General features: G+C 36.7%; 2 protein-coding genes and 2 pseudogenes across 3 annotated transcripts; all 4 read left to right on the top strand.

The window, feature by feature from the left end:
• Positions 1 to 5,099: 5,099 nt before the first annotated feature.
• LOC104715151 (BAHD acyltransferase At3g29680 pseudogene) lies at positions 5,100 to 5,675 on the top strand (annotated as a pseudogene).
• Positions 5,676 to 11,223: 5,548 nt separating this feature from the next.
• LOC104710800 (BAHD acyltransferase At3g29680 pseudogene) lies at positions 11,224 to 12,831 on the top strand (annotated as a pseudogene). The gene has a single exon (XR_015565808.1). The product of XR_015565808.1 is annotated as a BAHD acyltransferase At3g29680 pseudogene (transcript).
• Positions 12,832 to 14,719: 1,888 nt separating this feature from the next.
• Positions 14,720 to 16,584, top strand: LOC104715150 (UDP-glycosyltransferase 79B4). Its single transcript, XM_087465409.1, has 5 exons — positions 14,720 to 15,338; positions 15,417 to 15,513; positions 15,841 to 15,901; positions 15,962 to 16,352; positions 16,568 to 16,584. The coding sequence occupies exons 1-5, from the start codon at positions 14,720 to 14,722 to the stop codon at positions 16,582 to 16,584; spliced, it is 1,185 nt and encodes a 394-aa protein (XP_087321535.1).
• Positions 16,585 to 18,437: 1,853 nt separating this feature from the next.
• On the top strand, positions 18,438 to 20,019 carry LOC104710799 (phenolic glucoside malonyltransferase 2). The gene has a single exon (XM_010427457.2). The coding sequence runs from the start codon at positions 18,493 to 18,495 to the stop codon at positions 19,843 to 19,845; it is 1,353 nt and encodes a 450-aa protein (XP_010425759.2). The 5' UTR covers positions 18,438 to 18,492; the 3' UTR covers positions 19,846 to 20,019.
• The last annotated feature ends 393 nt before the right edge of the window (positions 20,020 to 20,412 follow it).

The raw sequence follows: 20,412 nt of genomic DNA, 5'->3' as shown, positions 1-20,412 counted from the left end.
ATAGCTCTGAATGTAGATGATTTGGTTATGAATTTTGAGATGGACAAGCTGGGAAGAGCTCCCACTATTGATGGTCATACATTTTCTATGGAAATTGCTTCTAATGATGATCCGCTCATAGAGCTTCATGGAGACATTACTGCTGGGTATGTCAAAGAGTTGGAGACTGCTGAGAAAGTGAGCAAGCAAGCTGTTAAGCTTGAAGATTGGAGTGGAGATCATCTAATCAGTACTAGAGACCATGATGAGGTTCTGATCCATGACAAGTCGCTTATAGATGATGTTTTTGTAATGGAAACACGGATTGCTGAGGAAAGTTGCAGAATCGTTGAAGAAACACGAGTTGCAGGCTCAGCATCGATCGATGCAGCTGTAGCATCGATCGACACACCTCCACGATTCAACCTGAACTTGTCCAAAATCACAGATTCTCGAGTTGATTCCTTAGCTGCAAGTCCTAGACCAGTTGTAAAGCTGAAATCTCACCATTCCACAGTTCAGAAGCCACATGTAAAGCCAAGGTATGCATCTTCTTCACCCAAACCTTCTCCATTCATCAATAAGAATTTCAAAGGTACACACACTGTTTTGCAGTTAACCAAGCCACGAGATTATGGTAGAGCGCTTGTTTCTTCTCTTGATGATTTTGCAGGACCTACAAGAAAGCCACCCATACCTCAGACCCGCCCTGGTTCTGTTCCTCACATCCTTGTCAGATCTAATGAACCTATTGCCTACACACCACCTTGGATGAAGAGGACATTCTCTCGAAAGCATTCATTGCCATGTTCCGATCCACCGGACGCCTGAGCTTCAACACAGTCAAGCTAATGACTGAAAACAAGCGCTTAGTAGGAGGCAACCCACTCTTAGGTTTTTCTTTTCCATTTAAATTGAGTCACTTTTATTCTTGCTTTGAGTCAGTTTGAATTTGTATTGAATTCTGAACTTCTATCTATCATGTTGCGTTTAATCTTGTGTTTGAGTGATTTATAGCAGTGCTAGCATCCACGGATTGAGAGGAACACAACTAATTGCAGCTAACTCAGGAGTAATGTTCAAACTCTCTGCATTCTGCAGAGTGCATCGACTGACACACCATCAGCATTGGTCGACACAGAACATCTGGATTGGTAACATGTTTTTGTTTACAATTTCAATACTTATTCGTTTTTGTTTATTTTTCTTCACCAATCTCTTACTTGATAACACTGGGGACAGTGTTGTTTAAGTCTGGGGAGGCAGCTACTAACTACATCTTTGTTTTTGAGAGTCAGAAAAAAAAAAAACTGTTTTATTGAGTCAAAATTTTTGTTGGGAACTATGGTTTTTCTTTTTAGTGTACTGCCTTGGTTGATTAATGCTGCAGATTGAATCTAGAATCCGACTAATGAAAAATCCAACGGCTGGCCAGTGAACCAAAGACATCCAAATTTCCAACATAATCCACAAAAGCCTAAGGTAATTTCTGCGTTTTTCTTTTTACCTCATCAAGGAGATTGATGTTCATAGAACTTGACTCCTTGTTCATACCTGACAAGTAAGACTTCAGAAAAGAAAAAAAATGGTACTCCTCTCCCTTATTTAAGTTTAAAAGATTTTTCCTGAGAGCTTTGTTTAAAAAAAAAAGAGAAAGAAAAAAATAAAAGATGAGATGATTTGGATCAGTTTAGAGGGTTAGGTAAATTACCTGTGATCCCATTATTCTACTCTTGAATCAAATGATCACACAAATCTTGGAAGCAAGAGGTAGGTAAATTACCGTTGACTCCGGTATTCGCTTACACCTTTGATTTAAAAAAAAAATTTGGAAGTGAGAAAAGGGAGAGGAAAGGAGATGTATGAAGAATGTCTTGGCCTGAAGAGAGTCCATATGCCACTGATCAATACACCAAGGTAAGAACTCATCTGTACTTGCTTTAATTTATTTAATGAGATAACAATGGTGAGATCAGAGATTCCACAGGATTGTGGGATTTGAGTAAGGAATGTTGATGCTTTTCAATTGACATAGTATAAGAAGTAAGTTCTGAAGATCAAGGCGATGAAGAGTGCGAAAAACAGTTACCTGCAGTTGAGTGAATTCCATGTTTTCAAATCTCTTTCACATGTTTAAGTTTCTGTTTTGCTTGAGGGCAAGCAAAGGCTAAGTCTGGGGGAGTTGACATATCATGGTTTTTGTGGTTTTTAATCATGGTATAAGTGTGCTTTTTGAATTTTTTGATTTTTTTTCTAGGTTGTTTTTGAGTCATTATAGGTTTAGGTACTCATTGGCATGGATGGAACACTAAGGAGCTAAAGAGGATAATTTGGAGCATAATCAAAGCATGAAGGCTGATCAACGAAGCTGGGAGACGAGTTTAAGAGTATGCATCGACCGATGCAACCAAAGCATCGATCGATGCAGCTGCCACAAGCCTATCGGATGTTTTCTCCACAAGCTTTAGAATATTTACAAAATTTGTGCAAGTTTCCCTTATTTGCAATTAAGGCCCAAGACGTGTTTTAGAGTATTTATAGGATTTTTTATGATCATTGTTTAGACCAAAGTTATTTTCTAGCAATTTTGATTCCAGCCACCATTTTGATTGAGAGCTTTTGGGAGAAACAGATATGATTTCATATGTAGAGAGAAGATTCTTGAACTCCCTTCTTACTTCTTAATATCAATTGCTTATTTTTCAGAAAAGATGTTTTGTTCTTCATTAAACATGTATGAGTAGTTTGCTTGTTAGGTTTAGGGTTTTTCATAGGGTTTTTATGGTTTATTAGATCTGTTAATTTTAGGATTCATTATCTTCTATGATCTTCATCTTAGGTTGTTTTTCATATTAATTCTTGGTTGATCACCTAGAATTAATACCTAGAAAAATAAATTGATATGAGAATATAATTGATTTTCCTGATAAAACCTTTTGATGAGCAAAATTACTTCTTGCAAAGAGATTTGATTTAGTAATTTTGTGAACAATCTAAACCTGTTTTCAAAGCTGATTTTTAACCTTGAATTTTACAAAGAGATTTGGATTTTCTAGTTTTAAATTTAGATAATATTTACAGTGATATATGATTTATTTTACAAAAGTGTTTAGAGTTCTAGATCTGATCTTAATTGCTTGAATCCTAATTTATTGATTGATTTAATATTCCATAAATTCTTGAGAATTTCCCTAAGCCTAGTTCTTTGATCCTTTGAATTTACAACACTTTTAATTCTGTTTTTGCATTGTTTTTCATTTAATTTTTTGATTTAGCATAATTAAAAGAGAAATAAGTCTATTGTGTGAACTAGAGTCTCTATGGATTCGACCCCTAGAGTATTACAACTGCAAGGCTGTTAGTACCATAAGGATATTACAATTTGACCATATCATGGATCCATTTGGTTTGATGGGAAATTGCTTCCAAAGTTGACTGTTCGCAGGGTTGTGTCATTCGCGTTATGTGTTTGGAATTTGTCATAACTTTAAAACCGTGAGTCTAAATCAAGATCAGTTTTTTTTTGTGGCTTTGAATGTCTGTTGTGAATCTTTCCACCATCTTTCATAATTTCTAGGTTGTTTTGGCACTCTGTTTGTCGTCTGCATCAAGACAGACGAGTTTAGTAGCTTTATGGCTTCATTGTCTCTGTTTAAGTAATTGGAAAGTGAAAAAGTTTCTTGTTTAACACTTTTTGTTTGGCTTTTGATGATTTCTCAGGTATGATGATATGGGAAGGTTGGAGATGCCATATGATTGGTGGAAGCAACGGATAGAGGTACTTGTTTATGCTATATATATATGCTTGTTCTTTTGATCAGTCTCTTCTAGCTTTCTCCGGTTTTGAAAAAGCATTCTTCTTGAATGTTTTGCATATGGTACTGAGAGGTTGTGGAGCTTTCTTTAGGTTGTATAAACTGGTTTCAGTTTGCTACTTTGTTTTGTTGTATGCTCAGCTCTTATAGAAAAGAGCGATCAGTGTCTTACACTCCTTTGTTTATGTTATATAGGAAGGACCTGCAGCTAAAAAATTCAAAAGAAAACTGGTTGCTAATATGGATATGTAGGAAGAAGAATTTTGTGGTGTAGTAGTAACTGGAGCTGAAGGATGGAGCTCTCAGACTGGAGAAGCTAGTTTAGATTTAAGATTTTTAAAAATATAATTAAAAAATGAATACGAAAATAAATGATTTAGAGAAATAATAAAAGAGAAGAAAAAAAAGAGAAAAAAAAAGGGAGATGGACACTTTTATATCTCTGCTAATTATGATTTAGACATAATAGTATCATGTATTTAGCGTTGTTGTTGCTTATCGTAGGCTCTTCCGGAAGACCGTGTGGTGATCGATAATCTTCACAATTGCCGACCCAGCTTTCAATTTACAAGTGATGATCAACTTTTTGCAGGGATAGCCTAATCCCTTTATTAAAGTCAGATTTCCGATCAGTGACAAAATCTCCAAACTCAACCGAGTTGGTGTGCCTAACTCCAAAAGAACTCTACAATTTGAGTCCTGCGCATCTCTCAAATACAACATACAGTACTTAAAAACGACTGTCACAAACCTTTAAAATAAAACTGACTGTCACAAACCGACAGAAATTCTGCATGCTTTTAAACTAATCACATATGCTCTTGCGGCTTGCCTCTTGGTCGACGTAACATTTTTTAAACTTTGTCTACTTGACAGAAAGTTAATTTGAGGTGAAAAAACAAAGTTGAATTAAAGCGGTTATCGAATATATTTGTAAGAAAAGCCATCCTAAAATTGTGGGAATTTCACTACATTGATACTGAAGCAGTGAAGCATCTCTATAACAGTTAAAATTCCATCACAAAATTTATTAAAAATTCCTTACCAAACACATGTTACTAGCTGGTTTGAATCTGGAGGTATAATATTATTTCACTCCACTTGATATAGTTATTTGATTTGTAAATTAATAAAAGTTTGATTTTGCAGGAAACATGGATCTACCGTGATATATATTATATAGGACCGATGAATTAAGAAAGGTTTATTTATAAATATATATTTTCTTTTTGTGACCAAAGCAAAGACACAAAAGTTGTTTATATCCGATCTAGAGAGAGCTAAGCTGCCTAAACTCCATCATCAATGGCGTTAAAGATAACCAAGATCTCCCAAGTCAACCCAGGAAGAAACGCCTCTCATGACTCATCCGACTCACTTATTTACCCACTCACGTTCTTCGACTTACGGTGGTTGAAGTTTCATCCAACCGAAAGAGTCATCTTCTACAAACTCAATACATACTCATCCCCCGAGTCCTTCTACTCTGTGTTCCTCCCCAAGCTTGAGCACCCTCTCTCTCTCGTCCTTCGTCACTACCTCCCACTCGCAGGCCGCCTCACGTGGGATCCACAAGATCCTAAGCCACATATCGTCGTCTCTCCCCACGACTCTGTCTCATTGACAGTTGCCGAGAGCGATGCTGATTTTTCCTGTATCTCCGGAAAAGGGCTACGTCCTGAGACCGATATACGCGCTTTGGTGCCAAAATCTTCGGTTTTTGGTGACTCAACGTCTCTTGTTTCATTGCAAGTCACGTTATTTCCTAACCAAGGGTTTTGTATTGGTATAGCAGCTCATCATTCTAGTATGGACGGCAAAACAATGGTTAGGTTTATCAAATCACATATGCTCTTGCGGCTTGCCTCTTGGTCGACGTAACATTTTCCTTTGCAGAATTTTTAAACTTTGTCTACTTGACATAAAGTTAATTTGAGGTAAAAACAAAGTTGAATTAAAGCAGTTATCCAACATATTTTTAAGAAAAGCCATCTTAAAATTGTGGGAAGTTCACTACATTGATACTGAAGCATCTATATAATAGTTTAAATTCCATCACAAAATTTATTAAAAATTCTGTTAGAATTCACACCTGAAAGTAACTTCAAGCACTTCTCTAAACCTAATGGAATTCAGCTCAAGAACTTTGTAAAGTAAAGAACAAGAAACGCGAAGCACAATTGTTAACCCAGTTCAGTGCAATCGATGTGATTACACCTACGTCTGGGGCCGAATCAATCCGGCAAATTCACTATGAGGAAAGGTTATAGCTCAGAACCGAGCTTTTACAACAATGGTGAATCTCTCTCTCTCGATAACAATAAGAGAAGACTTAGAGATAGATTCTAATGAGATTGAAGAACAAGACTTAGACTTTATGAAACGCAACGTTTCAGTCATATTCATAAACTCTCCACTGCAGTTGGAGACTTTATGTTAATCTCCTTTTCTCCGGTTTAGTCAGCAATTACCAAACCAGAGATAACCAGCAACTCAACTCCTTAATTTCCGGTTTAGAACCAAACCATCATCAACCCAGAATTGAATCAGAACTTACAATCTCAACACTCCACCTTGATTCAATTCCCCTTTCCTCAAACCATGAACTTGCACTTACTTGGATTTAACCTTCAGCTGAGATGCACTTCATCTCACTTGATTAGCTTTAGAAAATCTAAAGCTTCATCAAACTTCTTAACCGGAATGCCTTTAGTAAGCATCCGCAGGATTCCTTGATGTATGAATCTTCAGAACCTCAACCTCTCCAGACTCAACAATGTCCCTGATGAAGTTATACTTAGTTGCAATATGTTTTGTTCGCTCATGAAACGTATTGCTTTGACAAACGTATCGCAGACTGTGAATCACACCAAACCGTGACCTTCTCTTGTTCATAACCCATGTCTTCCAGAAGCCCCTTAAGCCATAATGCTTCTTTAACAGCTTCTGTGAGTGCAATATACTCAGCCTCTGTGCTTGACAAGGTCACAACTGACTGCAAGCTTGACTTCCAGCTGACAGTATTCCCACCAACTGTAAACACATAACCACTGGTAGATCTTTTCCGATCCCTGTCTCCAGCATAGTCTGAGTCACTGAAACCTTGAATCTCCAGCTTTTTCCCTTTCGTGAAAACCAAATTCAAACCACTAGAGCCTCTTAGATACCTCAGTAACCACTTCACTACTTCCCAATGAATCTTCCCAGGTTTCTTCATGAATCTACTTAACAGACCAATAGCCTGAGCTATGTCAGGCCTTGTACCCACCATCAAGTACATAATACTTCCAATGGCACTTGCATATGGAACCTTCTTCAAATCAACACACTCGCGATCATTCTTCACAGACATCAACTTGAAATGTGTTCCAACCGGAGTATCTGTCTCATGAGCCTTACTCATGTTAAACCGACTCAATACTTTTTCCAAATAACCAGAATGAGACAAATACAGAACTCCTTCTTCTCGATTTCGAATTATATCAATTCCCAAAATCCTACTAGCAGGTCCCATATCCTTCATCTAAAACTCTAAGCTCAAAGCCTTTTTCAATCTACTTATCTCTTCCTTACTCTTAGCAGCTAATAGCATATCATCTACATACAGTAGCAAGTAAATGATTTCACCAGGATTTACCTCTTTTGCATACACACAAGATTCATGCTCAGTCCGGTTGAACTCTTGTTTCATCATGAATGCATTAAACTTCTTGTTCCACTGCCTGGGAGTCTGTTTCAAACCGTAAAGGGATTTCTTCAACAAACAAACTTGATTCTTACCTGGATCTACCTCATAACCTTCGGGTTGTTCCATGTAAATTGGTTGATCAAGTTCACCATGCAAGAAGGCTGTCTTGACATCCATCTGCTCCAGTTCTAAATCATCTTGAACCACCAATGACAACAAAGTCCTGATTGATATGTGATTGATATGTGCTTCACCACAGGTGCAAATACCTCTTGATAGTCAATCCCTATCCTTTGTGTAAAGCCTCTAGCCACCAATCTGGCCTTAAACCTCTCAGGTTCTACCCCTGGAATACCTGGCTTCTTTTTATAAAGCCATCTACAACTAATAACCTTCTGATCAATTGGTCTATCCACCACATCAAAGGTCTCATTCTTCTTCAATGAGTTCATTTCCTCACCCATACCTGCATCCCATTCTTTACTGTACTTATCCTCCTTTGCTTCATGATAGCACTGAGGATCTTCGCATATGATTTCTTCTGCAGTCATAAGTGCAAAAGCAAATTGCAAGTAATCAGAAAACTTCAGTGGAGCCTTGATTTCTCTTCTAACACGGTCTCTAGCTAACTGATAGTTTCTGAAACTCGGAGAACTCCTTGGAGCCTCTACTTCACCTTCAGGCTCAAAGTAATCTGAATCAGTATCTGTATCACTCTCATCAACTATTGTAGCTCCACCTCCATTAGAACTCTCTCCAATCAACTTACCTTCCTTCTTAATCTCTGTCATGGTCTTATCATCCTTCTTTACATCCGCAACCTTCTCTTCACCATCTTTACTGAAGAGATCCTTATACAACACCTCTTCGTGAAATACAACATTGCGACTAATCACACACTTTAATTCTTCAAGTAGCCACACCTTATAGCCTTTTGTGCCTTGTGGATAACCTAGAAACACTCCTTTCAATGCTCTAGGTTTGAGCCTTCCCTGATCTTGATGCACATAAGGAACAGAACCAAATCTTCTCAAGTGCTTATATCCTGGCTTCTTGTTTAGCCACAGCTCTTCAGGCACATTGTGATCAATCGCAGATGCAGGGGACCTATTTACAAGATAGGCTGCAGTGGCTGCTGCTTCAGCCCAGAAACGTTCTTCTAACCCAGACTCATTCAACAAACACCTTACCTTCTCCATAAGTGTTCGATTAATCCTCTCTACAACTCCGTTTTGCTCTGGAGTGTAGGTGCAAGTCCGATGTCTCTCAATACCATGCTTCTTACAATATTCATCGAACTTCAGATTGCAAAACTCCAATCCATTGTCTGTTCTGTGGACCTTTACCTTCTTACCAATCTGATTCTCAACTAATTCTTTCCACTCACAAAACCGGTCAAATGTTTCATCCTTTGTCTTGAGAAACATAAGCCATACCTTGCGAGTTTTATCATCAATGATAGACAAGAAATATTGCTTACCTGACAGTGATGGAGTCACATTCGGTGAACCCCACAAATCCGCATGAACATATCCCAATGCATCCTCAGTATCGTGTCTACCCACATTGAAGCTCAACTTCTTAGATTTTCCCATTACACAGTGCTCACAAAACTCCAAGTTAGTGACATCTTTCTTCTGCAATAGCCCTTTCTCATATAGCACTCTCATACCATTAAGACTTAAATGTCCAAGCCTGCTATGCCACAACACAGTACTGTCTTTCACATTCTCAGTGTTGCAATTCTCACTCATAACAGTCTCACCATTCAGGATGTACAGACCATTGTTCAGACTCCCTGACAAAGCTGTTTTCCCATTTTTGAAATACCTCACCTTGCCGTCTCCACCTTCATGCTTATATCCTAGTCTGTCAAGAGTACCTGTCGAAATCAGATTTCGCCTCAAGTCCGGAACATATTTAACGTTGTTCAACACTTTGATTGAACCTCCTTGTATGTTAACACGAATAGAACCTATTCCCTGTGATACCACAGCTCGATTGTCACCATACAGAATGGTTGTTTCTCCATTCTCTTGAAAACTACAGAACCAATCTCTCCTTGACGTCATGTGAGATGTACACCCAGAATCCAGAATCCACAAGTCTCTTACCAGCTGATTGTTGACACTAAGAGCCTTTGAGAATACCAACTTTTCTGTTATAACTCCAGCTTCGTTCTGACCCTCACTTTCAAACTTTCGCTTCCTGGCATAACAGTCCTTCTTAACATGCCCTTCCTTCTTGCAGAACCAACACGTGACTTTCGTCTTGGAGTTTGACCTGCTTCTACCTCTTCTCTTAGAGCCATTCTGTTGGCCTCTAGTCTGTGGTCTGCCTCTCTCTGTTGTGTACAGTGCTGCAGACGATCCCTTCTCAGACTCTTTTGACTCGGCAAGCTCCCTTTCCAGAGACTTAGCGGATGAAATCACATCCTGAAGTGACAGACTCTTGTTACCATACTTAAGCGTATGCTTAAGCTGACTGTAGCTAGATGGCAAGGAATTTAACAACAATATTGCTTGAACTTCTTCAGTAACCTGAATCTCCAAGCTCCCTAACTTTGCAACAATCTTCAAGAAGTCGTCTACATTCTGATCTATAGTCTGAGCATCAACCATCTTGAAGGAATAAAAGTTCAACTGCACATAGATCCTATTTGGCAAAGAGGTTTCCATGTACAACTTATTGAGCAAAGCCCACATCTCTGCAGCTGTCTCACAATGATTTACCTTTCGCAGAACCTTATCCCCAACATGATTTATGATTAGTGTCAAAGCTTGTTGCGATTGATCGATCTTGACTGGATCTGGAACCTCTTTAGTCTGTGATAAGGAGGAGTCCGATGATTCTTCTGTGGCAATCTTCTTTTCTTCTTCTTTTGTTAACCGAACTGTCTTGGTCAGCTTGAAATCGGTGAGAATGTTCTTTAAACCAAGAATCCCAAGCTGTGCCAAGATCCGAATCTTCCATAGCGAGAAGTCGCTATCACCATTGAACATCTTAATCTCAACTCGCGCCGTCGCTACCGCCATCGATCAGATCTAGGAGAAGAACCTACTCTCTGATACCACTTTGTTAGAATTCACACCTGAAAGTAACTTCAAGCACTTCTCTAAACCTAATCGAATTCAGCTCAAGAACTTTGTAAAGTAAAGAACAAGAAACGCGAAGCACAATTGTTAACCCAGTTCAGTGCAATCGATGTGATTACACCTACGTCTGGGGCCGAATCAATCCGGCAAATTCACTATGAGGAAAGGTTAAAGCTCAGAACCGAGCTTTTACAACAATAGTGAATCTCTCTCTCTCTAACAACCTCTCTCTCTTTCTCGATAACGATAACAGAAGACTTAGAGATAGATTCTAATGAGATTGAAGAAGAAGACTTAGACTTTATGAAACGCAACGTTTTAGTCATATTCATAAACTCTCCACTGCAGTTGGAGACTTCATGTTAATCTCCTTTTCTCCGGTTTAATCAGCAATTACCAAACCAGAGATAACCAGCAACTTAACTCCTTAATTTCCGGTTTAGAACCAAACCATCATCAACCTAGAATTGAATCAGAACTAACAATCTCAACAAATTCCTTACCAAACACATGTTATAATATTATTTCACTCCACTTGATATAGTTATTTGATTTGTAAATTAATAAAGTTTTATTTTGCGGGAAAGGTGGATCTACCGTGATATACTTATTATATAAGACACAAATCTTGTTTATATCCGACCTTGAGAGAGCTGATGAGCAGCCTAATCTTCATCAATGGCGTTAAAGATAACCAAGATCTCCCAAGTCAACCCAGCAAGAAACTCCTCTCATGGCTCATCCGACCCACTTATTTACCCACTCACGTTCTTCGACTTACGGTGGTTAAAATTTCATCCAACCGAAAGAGTCATCTTCTACAAACTCAATACATGCTCATCGCCCGAGGCCTTCCACTCTGTGATCCTCCCCAAGCTTGAGCACTCTCTCTCTCTCGTCCTTCGTCACTACCTCCCGCTCGCAGGCCGCCTCACGTGGGATCCACAAGATCCTAAGCCACACATCGTCGTCTCTCCCCACGACTCTGTCTCATTGACAGTTACCGAGAGCGATGCTGATTTTTCCTATATCTCCGGAAAAGGGCTACGTCCTGAGACCGAGATACGCGTTTTGTTGCCCAAATCTTCGGTTTTTGGTGACTCAACGTCTCTTGTTTCATTGCAAGTCACGTTGTTTCCTAACCAAGGGTTTTGTATTGGTATAGCAGCTCATCATTCTAGTATGGACGGCAAAACAATGGTTATGTTTATCAAATCATGGGCTCACATATGTAAACATGGAGCCATGGATTTACCAAATGATTTAACTCCGTTTTTGGATCGTACGGTTATCAATGTTCCTGCAGGTCTCGATGCAAAAGTGTTGGAACTCTTGTCATATTTGTCAAATGAGAAAGATAGCTTCAAATCATTGAAGCTGCCTCCTATCGAGGAGATCAGCCCCGACGTAGTCCGGGTCACGCTGGAGTTAACTCAAGAGAATATAGAGAAGCTTAGGGAGCGAGCCAAAAGGGAGTCAACTCGCTCTCATCTTGAGCTTCACTTGTCCACGTTCGTTGTCGCCAACGCGTATCTTTGGACATGCTTGGTGAAGACGCGTGGGGGAGATGTGAACAGACCAGTGCGTTTCATCTTTGTTGCTGATTATAGGAACCGGTTAGATCCACCTGTTCCTGATACGTATTTCGGGAACTGCGTGTTCCCCATCGGTTGCTTTGGCTACAAAGCGAAAGTATTTTTGGAAGAAGATGGATATGTCAACGCAGTTGAAATTCTAAGTGATTCCGTAAGAAGTATTGGTTCACAAGAGATTGAAACAATTTGCAAGTTGTACATTGATGGAACAAAGAGTGTGGAACCGGGTACACAGGCAGGGTCAGTAGCTGGTTCGAACCAGTTTGGTCTATACGGGTCAGATTTCGGCTGGGGGAAACCTTGTAACAGTGAGATTGTTTCCATCGACCGAAACGAGGCAATTTCTATGTCGGAGAGGAGGGATGAGCCCGGTGGTGTGGAGATCGGCTTCTGTTTGAAGAAATGTGAGATGGATATATTTCTTTCTCTATTTCAAAATGGTTTAGAAATGGTTCTCTAGGATCTTGGGTATGGAGAATTGAGATTCTAAAGTTTGTGTGATTTTCTTTTCTTTTGTTTATACTAGGTGCTTCCCCACGCAACGCGTGGGTTGTGGTGTAGTTGGCACTTTCTTGTTTTTTTTTGGTCTTTTTTGTTTTCTCTTTTGTATTATTTTGTTTTAATTAGACATATACGGGCTTTGCCGTCACTTTTATTTATACACTATATATTTATACCATTTCGTTCAGATGTGTATAATTGTGGCGTTTATTTTTTATAAATTATGAAGAAGTTGTTTCTTGCTTTTGAGGATCCAATCTTATCATTGACTAATATTGTTTCCAATACATTTATTGTATTATAGATTTTCTAATTAACTGCTTATGTAAACTATTCATACGTTGATGTTGCAATAATAAGTTATTTTTTAAAAATATCTTCCGTGTAAGTGATTATGTTTGTATGCCCATGTTTTGGTCTAATATCAATAAGATCGTTTCTGTTTTTCTTTAGTTGACTTTGAAACCAATATTGAGTTAAGCAAATAATAGGTCGAATTATGGTGTTAATAAGTAATATAAATTCTTATGTATATATATTGTATATATGTGACTATAAATTTAGCTAACTAAAAAAATATATAATATTTAAATACAATCTTGAACATATATATATATATATATATATATATGCTTATTTGTGGGAGGAATGTATGAAATTATTGGATAGAAGTTATTTTTGAGTTAAATGACCTTTAATGTCTTTAAAGTGAGTCAAATATTAATAAATTTTTATATGTGTCTTGACTTTTTTAAAAGGAATATCAAGTGTTTCCTTCCAAATTTGAAGTGATATAGTATTTTAGTTTTCTTATATGATTTTATGAACTTCAATGTAAAAGTTTTACACTCACTGATTGAATTAAAATTTGAAGAAATGTTTATTTCGTTTAATCATCTGCTCTTTTAAATAAATTAAATAAGTATGTTGTTATTCCTACAAATAGGACAACATATATTATAGTTTAACCATGGAGTTAAGGAATGGAAATGGAACTTGTGATTGCAAGACAAAATGATTATAAAAATACAAAAAAAAACAAAACAAAACAAAAAAGAGATTTGAGAGTAGTGGAAGAAAATGAGAGAATGAAAGAGTGATAGACTAAGAGAATAAGATAATGAGTATTTATAGGAAGAGAAATGATGAAAAATTACATTTAGAAAAATGAGAGTTACAATTCTAATTTATTGTTTTGTTTTAATACAATTGATTAATACAACTTAGTGGAGAAATAAAGTTAATGCATAATTTATAGGGAGAAGCTATAAAGATTTCAGTTTTATATGTGAGTTAAATGTAAAAATTAATTGTTTTAAATTTGTGTTTTAATATAAATTTTTTTTTTGTTAAAATTGCATTGCCAAGTGGACCAATAAGGAGAGACTGAAACTCTACTTTTATATTTTTATATATATGATTTGTGTTATTTTGTACGAGGTTTATGGGAAATGTTTTGTGGATGCTTTATGATTATGATAAAAGTATCTACGTTTCTTTACTGATCCGTAATCATGAACCCGGACTGTTATTGGTACAGATCGATCTATACAAAACACTTATATAGATCGAGCTCTGGTTTGTTCCTATGTTAGTTAAATTTCTATCTTGGTGAATATATGTATTTCTACTCTAAATTGAGAAGACACTTCATAGAAAATGACATGTTGTTAAAATTACTTTCCGTTCCTAAAAGATTGATGTTATAGGATTTATTTTTATTCCTAAAAATTGATTTTGTAAACATGAAAAACTAAAATAATTTTTCTGCTTTATGCTTTTTCCTATATGGCATGCTAAATTTCCATCTATAAAAAAAAATTATAAATTAATTTACAAACAAAAAAATAATTTTTACTTAATATGTGTAAAAATGTCAAAACATCAATTTATTAGAGACAGAAAGTACATCACATTGCCATTTGTCTTTAAGACTTAACACTATTTTGAAAAAAAAATCACTAAGAACAAAATATTTCTTTCGTTTGCTTCTCTCGAAGATTCAAATATCTCGTTTTGGGCTGTAACAATTTTGGGGAAAGGAAAATGGGGTCAAAGTTTCATGCTTTTCTTTACCCATGGTTTGGTTTTGGTCATATGATTCCGTATCTTCATCTAGCTAACAAATTAGCTGAGAAAGGTCATATGGTTACTTTCTTGTCTCCCAAGAAAGCTCTTAAACAGGTCGAAGCTCTCAGTTTGTTCCCAGACAACATTTACTTCTACTATGTTACTCTTCCCCATGTTGATGGTCTCCCTGTTGGCGCAGAGACAACCTCAGATCTACCAAACTCATCTAAGAGAGTCCTCGCTGATGCCATGGATCTTTTACGCGGACAGATCGAAGCTGAGATTCGTGATTTGAAACCTGACCTAATCTTCTTCGATTATGTTGACTGGATTCCAGAAATGGCGAAAGAACTAGGAATCAAAAGTGTCAGTTACCAAATCGTATCCGCAGCTTTTGTATCTATGTTTCTTGCACCTGGTGCCGAATTAGGTTCTCCTCCGCCAGGTTATCCTTCATCGAAAGTAGCATTACGTGGACATGACGCTAATGTCTACTCATTCTTCGCGAACACCCGCAAATTTCTCTTTGATCGAGTCACCACATGCCTTAAGAATTCTGACGTAATCGCCATAAGGACATGCGCAGAGATCGAAGGTACATTTTGTGATTTCATCGAGAGAGAATGTCAGAGAAAAGTTCTCTTAACCGGTCCGATATTACCTGAGCCACAAGGCAAGAATGGTAAACAGCTAGAAGATCGATGGAATAATTGGTTAAACGGATTCGAACCATGCTCAGTAGTGTATTGTGCGTTTGCCACTCATTTATTGTTTGGGGAGAATGGGTGGAATAACCTTTGATATTTGTAAAAACGAGATGTAGACAGTAACGAAAAGAACTTTTTCTCTTATTAAGAATCACTTAAACAACCTTACAAGGAGTGTTTAATCAGTTTTACACACAGCTAAATGACCTTGTCACTGACCAATTCTTAATCTATCCAAAATTACAAAAGAACCTAAAAGCTTATTTTTGCTCAAAACTCTATGAAAATCTCCAAACGGCCAAACAACATGTTTGTCTTGATAAAAAAATATATAGGATACATCCCATGACCTACTTTCTTAATAAGGATAAGTCCAAATCTTCTATGCAGATATGCATATATCTTGTGCTCCAATCAAAGAATCTCCATTAATATAGTCACGTCATCCAATGTCTGTTGCTGCTTAAACGCACGAACCAATCTTCCAGAGTCCTACAGACCAGCATTATAGTACTCAAAAACCTTCATGCTTACAATATTGTCTCATCAATCAGTAGGTTGCTTTGTAAAGCATTTTAGGTTCGGTTCGATGTGGGAGACTTTGGTTAGTGATTGCCAGATTGTGTTTATTCCACAATTAGCTGATCAATTTCTCACAACGAGATTGTTAACCGAAGAACTCGAGGTCTCTGTGAAAGTAGAGAGAGATGAGACAACAGGTTGGTTCTCGAAGGAGGGTTTGAGGGATGCGATCAAATCTGTGATGGATAAAAATAGTGAGATTGGGAGTCTAGTGAAGAGGAATCATGAGATACTGAAGGAAACCTTGGTTAATCCTGGATTGTTGAGTGGTTATGCTGATACGTTTGTCGAAGAACTGGAGAATCCAATTTTTAAACAATGTTTGATTTTTTATGTTTCGTTGAGTTTGTCGTTTCATAGTGGTTTCAGTCCGTTATTTACGTGGAGTGTTTTTTTTTTTCCTATAACAAAGTTGTTAAATTTAATTACCAAAACCAATCAGTTGTGAAATTGTTATGATACTGATATATATAAACTTCTCTTTTTAAGTAAACTTCTCTCATTTACTTTCTTAATGTTTTTTGGTTGGAACTAGGTGGAATGGTGGATTAAATTTTTTTTTAAAATAAAATTTCTGAGATTAAATACTAAAAAAATTGGTCGTGAAATTGATATCTTATATATGAAAGTCGGCTAGTGTTATTTTGTGTATTTAGATAGAGTTATTAGGATTTAAATGTTGTAAAGTGTAACGTTCCGAACCCAAAATTGGTAGGTGTCAATCAATATTAAGGGTGATGATACCGTGTAGATACCGTGTAGACCTAATTATTAGGATTGTTGGTTTAGTCTTTTGGATCGGTTTAGTCTAATTTTTAAAAACACTAAACTTCTCTTCTTAAATGTCGATGCCCCTGGTTGTTTTGTGGCAGAGACTTGTGTTTCGTGTTCCTTAGAGAAGAGAGAAAGACTTTTGGGTTTTTGAGATCAAGTAAGATGTCAAAGGAAAGAGCTTTGCTTGGTTTGGTGCTTGCTTTGGTGTGTGAAGCACAGGAAAAAGAGGTCAGAGCGTTGATGTGACGTGTTGGGGTTTTTCTGCTTGTATTGTCTCGCTTTTTCTCATCAATCCTTCTTGTTCAAAGTGAATACGGGAAAATGGTTTATATAAATATTAAAATTTGTGTAATTCGTTTTTTATGAGATGTGTGGATTGATTTCTTTTATGTTCCTTTTTTGTTGTTGTTCATGTGGAGGGATAAGTAGGTGCATGAGAAAGGATCTATTGTCGAGAGAAAACCAAGGATTAGATAGGTTGACATATGTCATGATCACATTAAAGACTAATTTAAAATTTTTTTTTACAATTTATATAGATTGTTAATTTTTTCTTTCTAAATATTTTTTTGACACATGTCAAAATATCAAATTGATAATTTGACACCTGTCAAAATCTTTGTTAATGACTAATTTTGAAAACCAAAATTTATATAATAAAATTAATATCAATTATGTAATTTAATTATTTATCTCCTATATAATAAAACAGAAGTACACAACTTTTTTTATAGACTATGTAATTTTTATAAGTTGGTTACAAAATATGTTATATATTAAATATAGGTTGGTTACAAAAAAATCATAGATTAATTGGTCAATCCGTGAGCTATATGAATACACTTAAGAATATTCTAAAAAATCTTTTTAAAGAGAATATTCCATTGATTTATACAATTTCTAAGAAAAACCTTTAATATTTCATGTATTGTTACAAAATATATATTGTTAGGCATAAAAATATACTACTAGGCATAAAAAAAAAATCTTGACAATTTATTACACTTAATCCTGATTTCCGAGATCTTATTATGCAGTTGAAAATAAAATTTTACCTAAGCACAGATCATATATATTAAAACTTTCACCAAACATGTTCAAAAAAAAAAAAAACGAACAACAAACATAACCATTTCTCATACATAAAATTACAAAGTTAAAAATCTAAAACTTATAAAATAGGTGTTTTTTACAAGCAATCATATTTAGCATATGATTTTATTGCATAATATTTTATCTAAAAAAACTTTTAAAAACAATCATATAAATTATATATTTTTCTAAAATTATAATATAAACAAAAGAATTTCTCCGTACCATGGGTCCTAATCTAGTTTAAAATTTAAACCAATTACACGTTGTTGTGTGTCTCTTCCCAAATTCTTAGTTTTCTCTCATACTTTTTATTATTATTTATTTCTTTATATTATATCATATTATTAGTATTGTATTGATCATATAACCATACCGACATCATATTAAAATGATTTACTTTTGCTATTGGTTTTGGGGCATTATATATATATATATATATATATATATATATATATATATATATATATATATATATATATATATATCATTTGCGTTAGGTTTCAGTTGATAACTCCAATCAATCTTGTTACCTTCTTACCAAAAAAAAAAAAGAAAATCAATCTTGTTACCTTATTCGGTTCTTCCTCACCAATGACGCTACACATCATTGACATTGCCCGAATCAGCCCTGCCGGCTACTCGGACTTGCTCGTCATCCCTTTAACGTTCTTGGATCTTCCATGGCTACTCTTTCACCCAGTCAAACGAGTCTTCTTCTACAAACTCACCGAAGCGACCCATGAGCACTTCCACTCCATCATCCTCCCTAAGCTCACGCTCTCTCTCTCCCTTGTCCTCCGCAACTATCTCCCTCTCTCAGGAAGCATCACTTGGGACCAAAACGAGCCCAAGCCAAGCATTGTCGTATCTCCAAACGACGTCGTTTTGGTGACCATAGCCGAGACAAACGCTGATTTTTCTCATCTTTCTGGCTATGGACAACGCCTAGTGTCCGAGTTACACAGCTTGCTACCCAAGTTACCGGTTTCAAATGAGTCAGCGACCGCCTTCTCTACACAAATCACGTTTTTCCCGAACCAAGGATTCTCCATTGGTGTAGCATCACACCATGCTGTTTTGGACGGGAAAACATCAAGTATGTTCATCAAAGCTTGGGCTCACATCTGTAAACAGCAACTCGAGAACGTAATCTCTCTGCCAGAGAATCTAACTCCATCTTATCCTCGGTCATTGTTGAAAGATTTGACCGGACTCAATGAAAAGACGATTGCGACGGTGAGATCTCTCAGAGAGGACAAAACAAACATCAGAAGCTTAACTCCGTTTCCCGCAAAAGAACTCGGAGATGACGTAGTCTTGGCCACGCTCGTGCTCTCTCGCAATGACGTAGAGAGACTTAGAGAGCAAGTCAAGAACGATTCACCGAGCCTTCACTTGTCAACTTTCGTGGTTGCCTACGCGTACGCGTGGACCTGCTTCGTGAAGGCTCGTGGAGGAAGCAGAGAGAGATCCGTGAGTTTACTGTTCGTTGGAGATTTTAGACAGCTGTTGGATCCACCGCTTCCGGCGACGTACTTTGGAAACTGCATGTTTCCGGTGGGTAGCTACGACCACAAGGCGGCCGAGTTTACTGAAGAGAAGGGATCGTTCATAACGGCAGTTGAAATCCTAAGCGATTTGGTCAAAGGATTTAGTTCAAGAAAGATAGAGACGATCGTGAAGGAGGTAGCGGACAGTTTCCATTTCCAAAGAGGAAGCACACAGTTTGGGGCTATAGCCGGGTCAACCCGGTTGGGAATATACGAGTCGGATTTTGGGTGGGGAAGACCCGTTAAGGTTGATATTGTCTCTATTGACCAAGGAGAGGCGATCTCGATGGCAGAGAGACGTGATAAATCGGGTGGTGTGGAGATAGGAATGTGTTTGAAAAAGACTGAAATGGACTTGGTAAAGTCTTTCTTCAACAATGGTTTACTACGTTAAAACAAGATTTTTGAAAAGTTGTTCTTGTTTACTAATAACTTCGTTTGATAAATCTTTTGGTGTGTAAGCCTTTCTAATCAATCTCCCCATATACTCTCTTCATAAGATGCTTTGTAAGATTTTTATAGTTGTGAGCTTTGTACGTGAATTTTCTACAATTGTATCTCCTTTGAACCTTTTCAAGAAATACACATCAACAGATCATATACATATATGGCAAGAAAGTTTTTTTTTTTAATTTTACACACGTCTAGGAGTATTACATTTGACTATTTCATTCAGTCAACTTATAACTATAATGAAACATTTGTATTTTCCAATTGATCAATTGATTTGACTTTAAATTGCATCATTCGTAGTATTTTTTTTAATCTTTTTAGTATAACAGATTTCCATTCCACCTTTTCCTAAAAAGGACATCATTTTCATTCGTAATATTTGTATCTTTCTTGTTCGAATTTTGTATTATATATCTCAGACTAGTACAAGTTTTTGACGAAAGAAGAAGAATATAAGTTCTTTTTGTCTGTTCTTGTTTTGCCAACACGTGTTTGCATTTCGAAATTT

Source organism: Camelina sativa, chromosome 9 (assembly GCF_030686135.1).
Source record: "Camelina sativa cultivar CO46 ecotype springtype chromosome 9, ASM3068613v1".
NCBI classification, from domain to species: domain Eukaryota; kingdom Viridiplantae; phylum Streptophyta; class Magnoliopsida; order Brassicales; family Brassicaceae; genus Camelina; species Camelina sativa.
Note: the sequence above shows the minus strand (reverse complement) of the source record. Positions and strands in the feature narration are given on the sequence as shown.

Excerpts from the sequence above, each read along its gene's own strand:
- LOC104715150 (XM_087465409.1), top strand. The coding sequence starts at position 14,720 with ATGGGGTCAAAGTTTCATGCTTTTCTTTACCCATGGTTTGGTTTTGGT. Across the intron at positions 15,514-15,840 it reads GCGTTTGCCACTCATTTATT|ATATGCATATATCTTGTGCT; the intron begins GTTTGGGGAGAA and ends TCTTCTATGCAG. Across the intron at positions 15,902-15,961 it reads ATATAGTCACGTCATCCAAT|TACTCAAAAACCTTCATGCT; the intron begins GTCTGTTGCTGC and ends CCAGCATTATAG.
- LOC104710799 (XM_010427457.2), top strand. The coding sequence starts at position 18,493 with ATGACGCTACACATCATTGACATTGCCCGAATCAGCCCTGCCGGCTAC.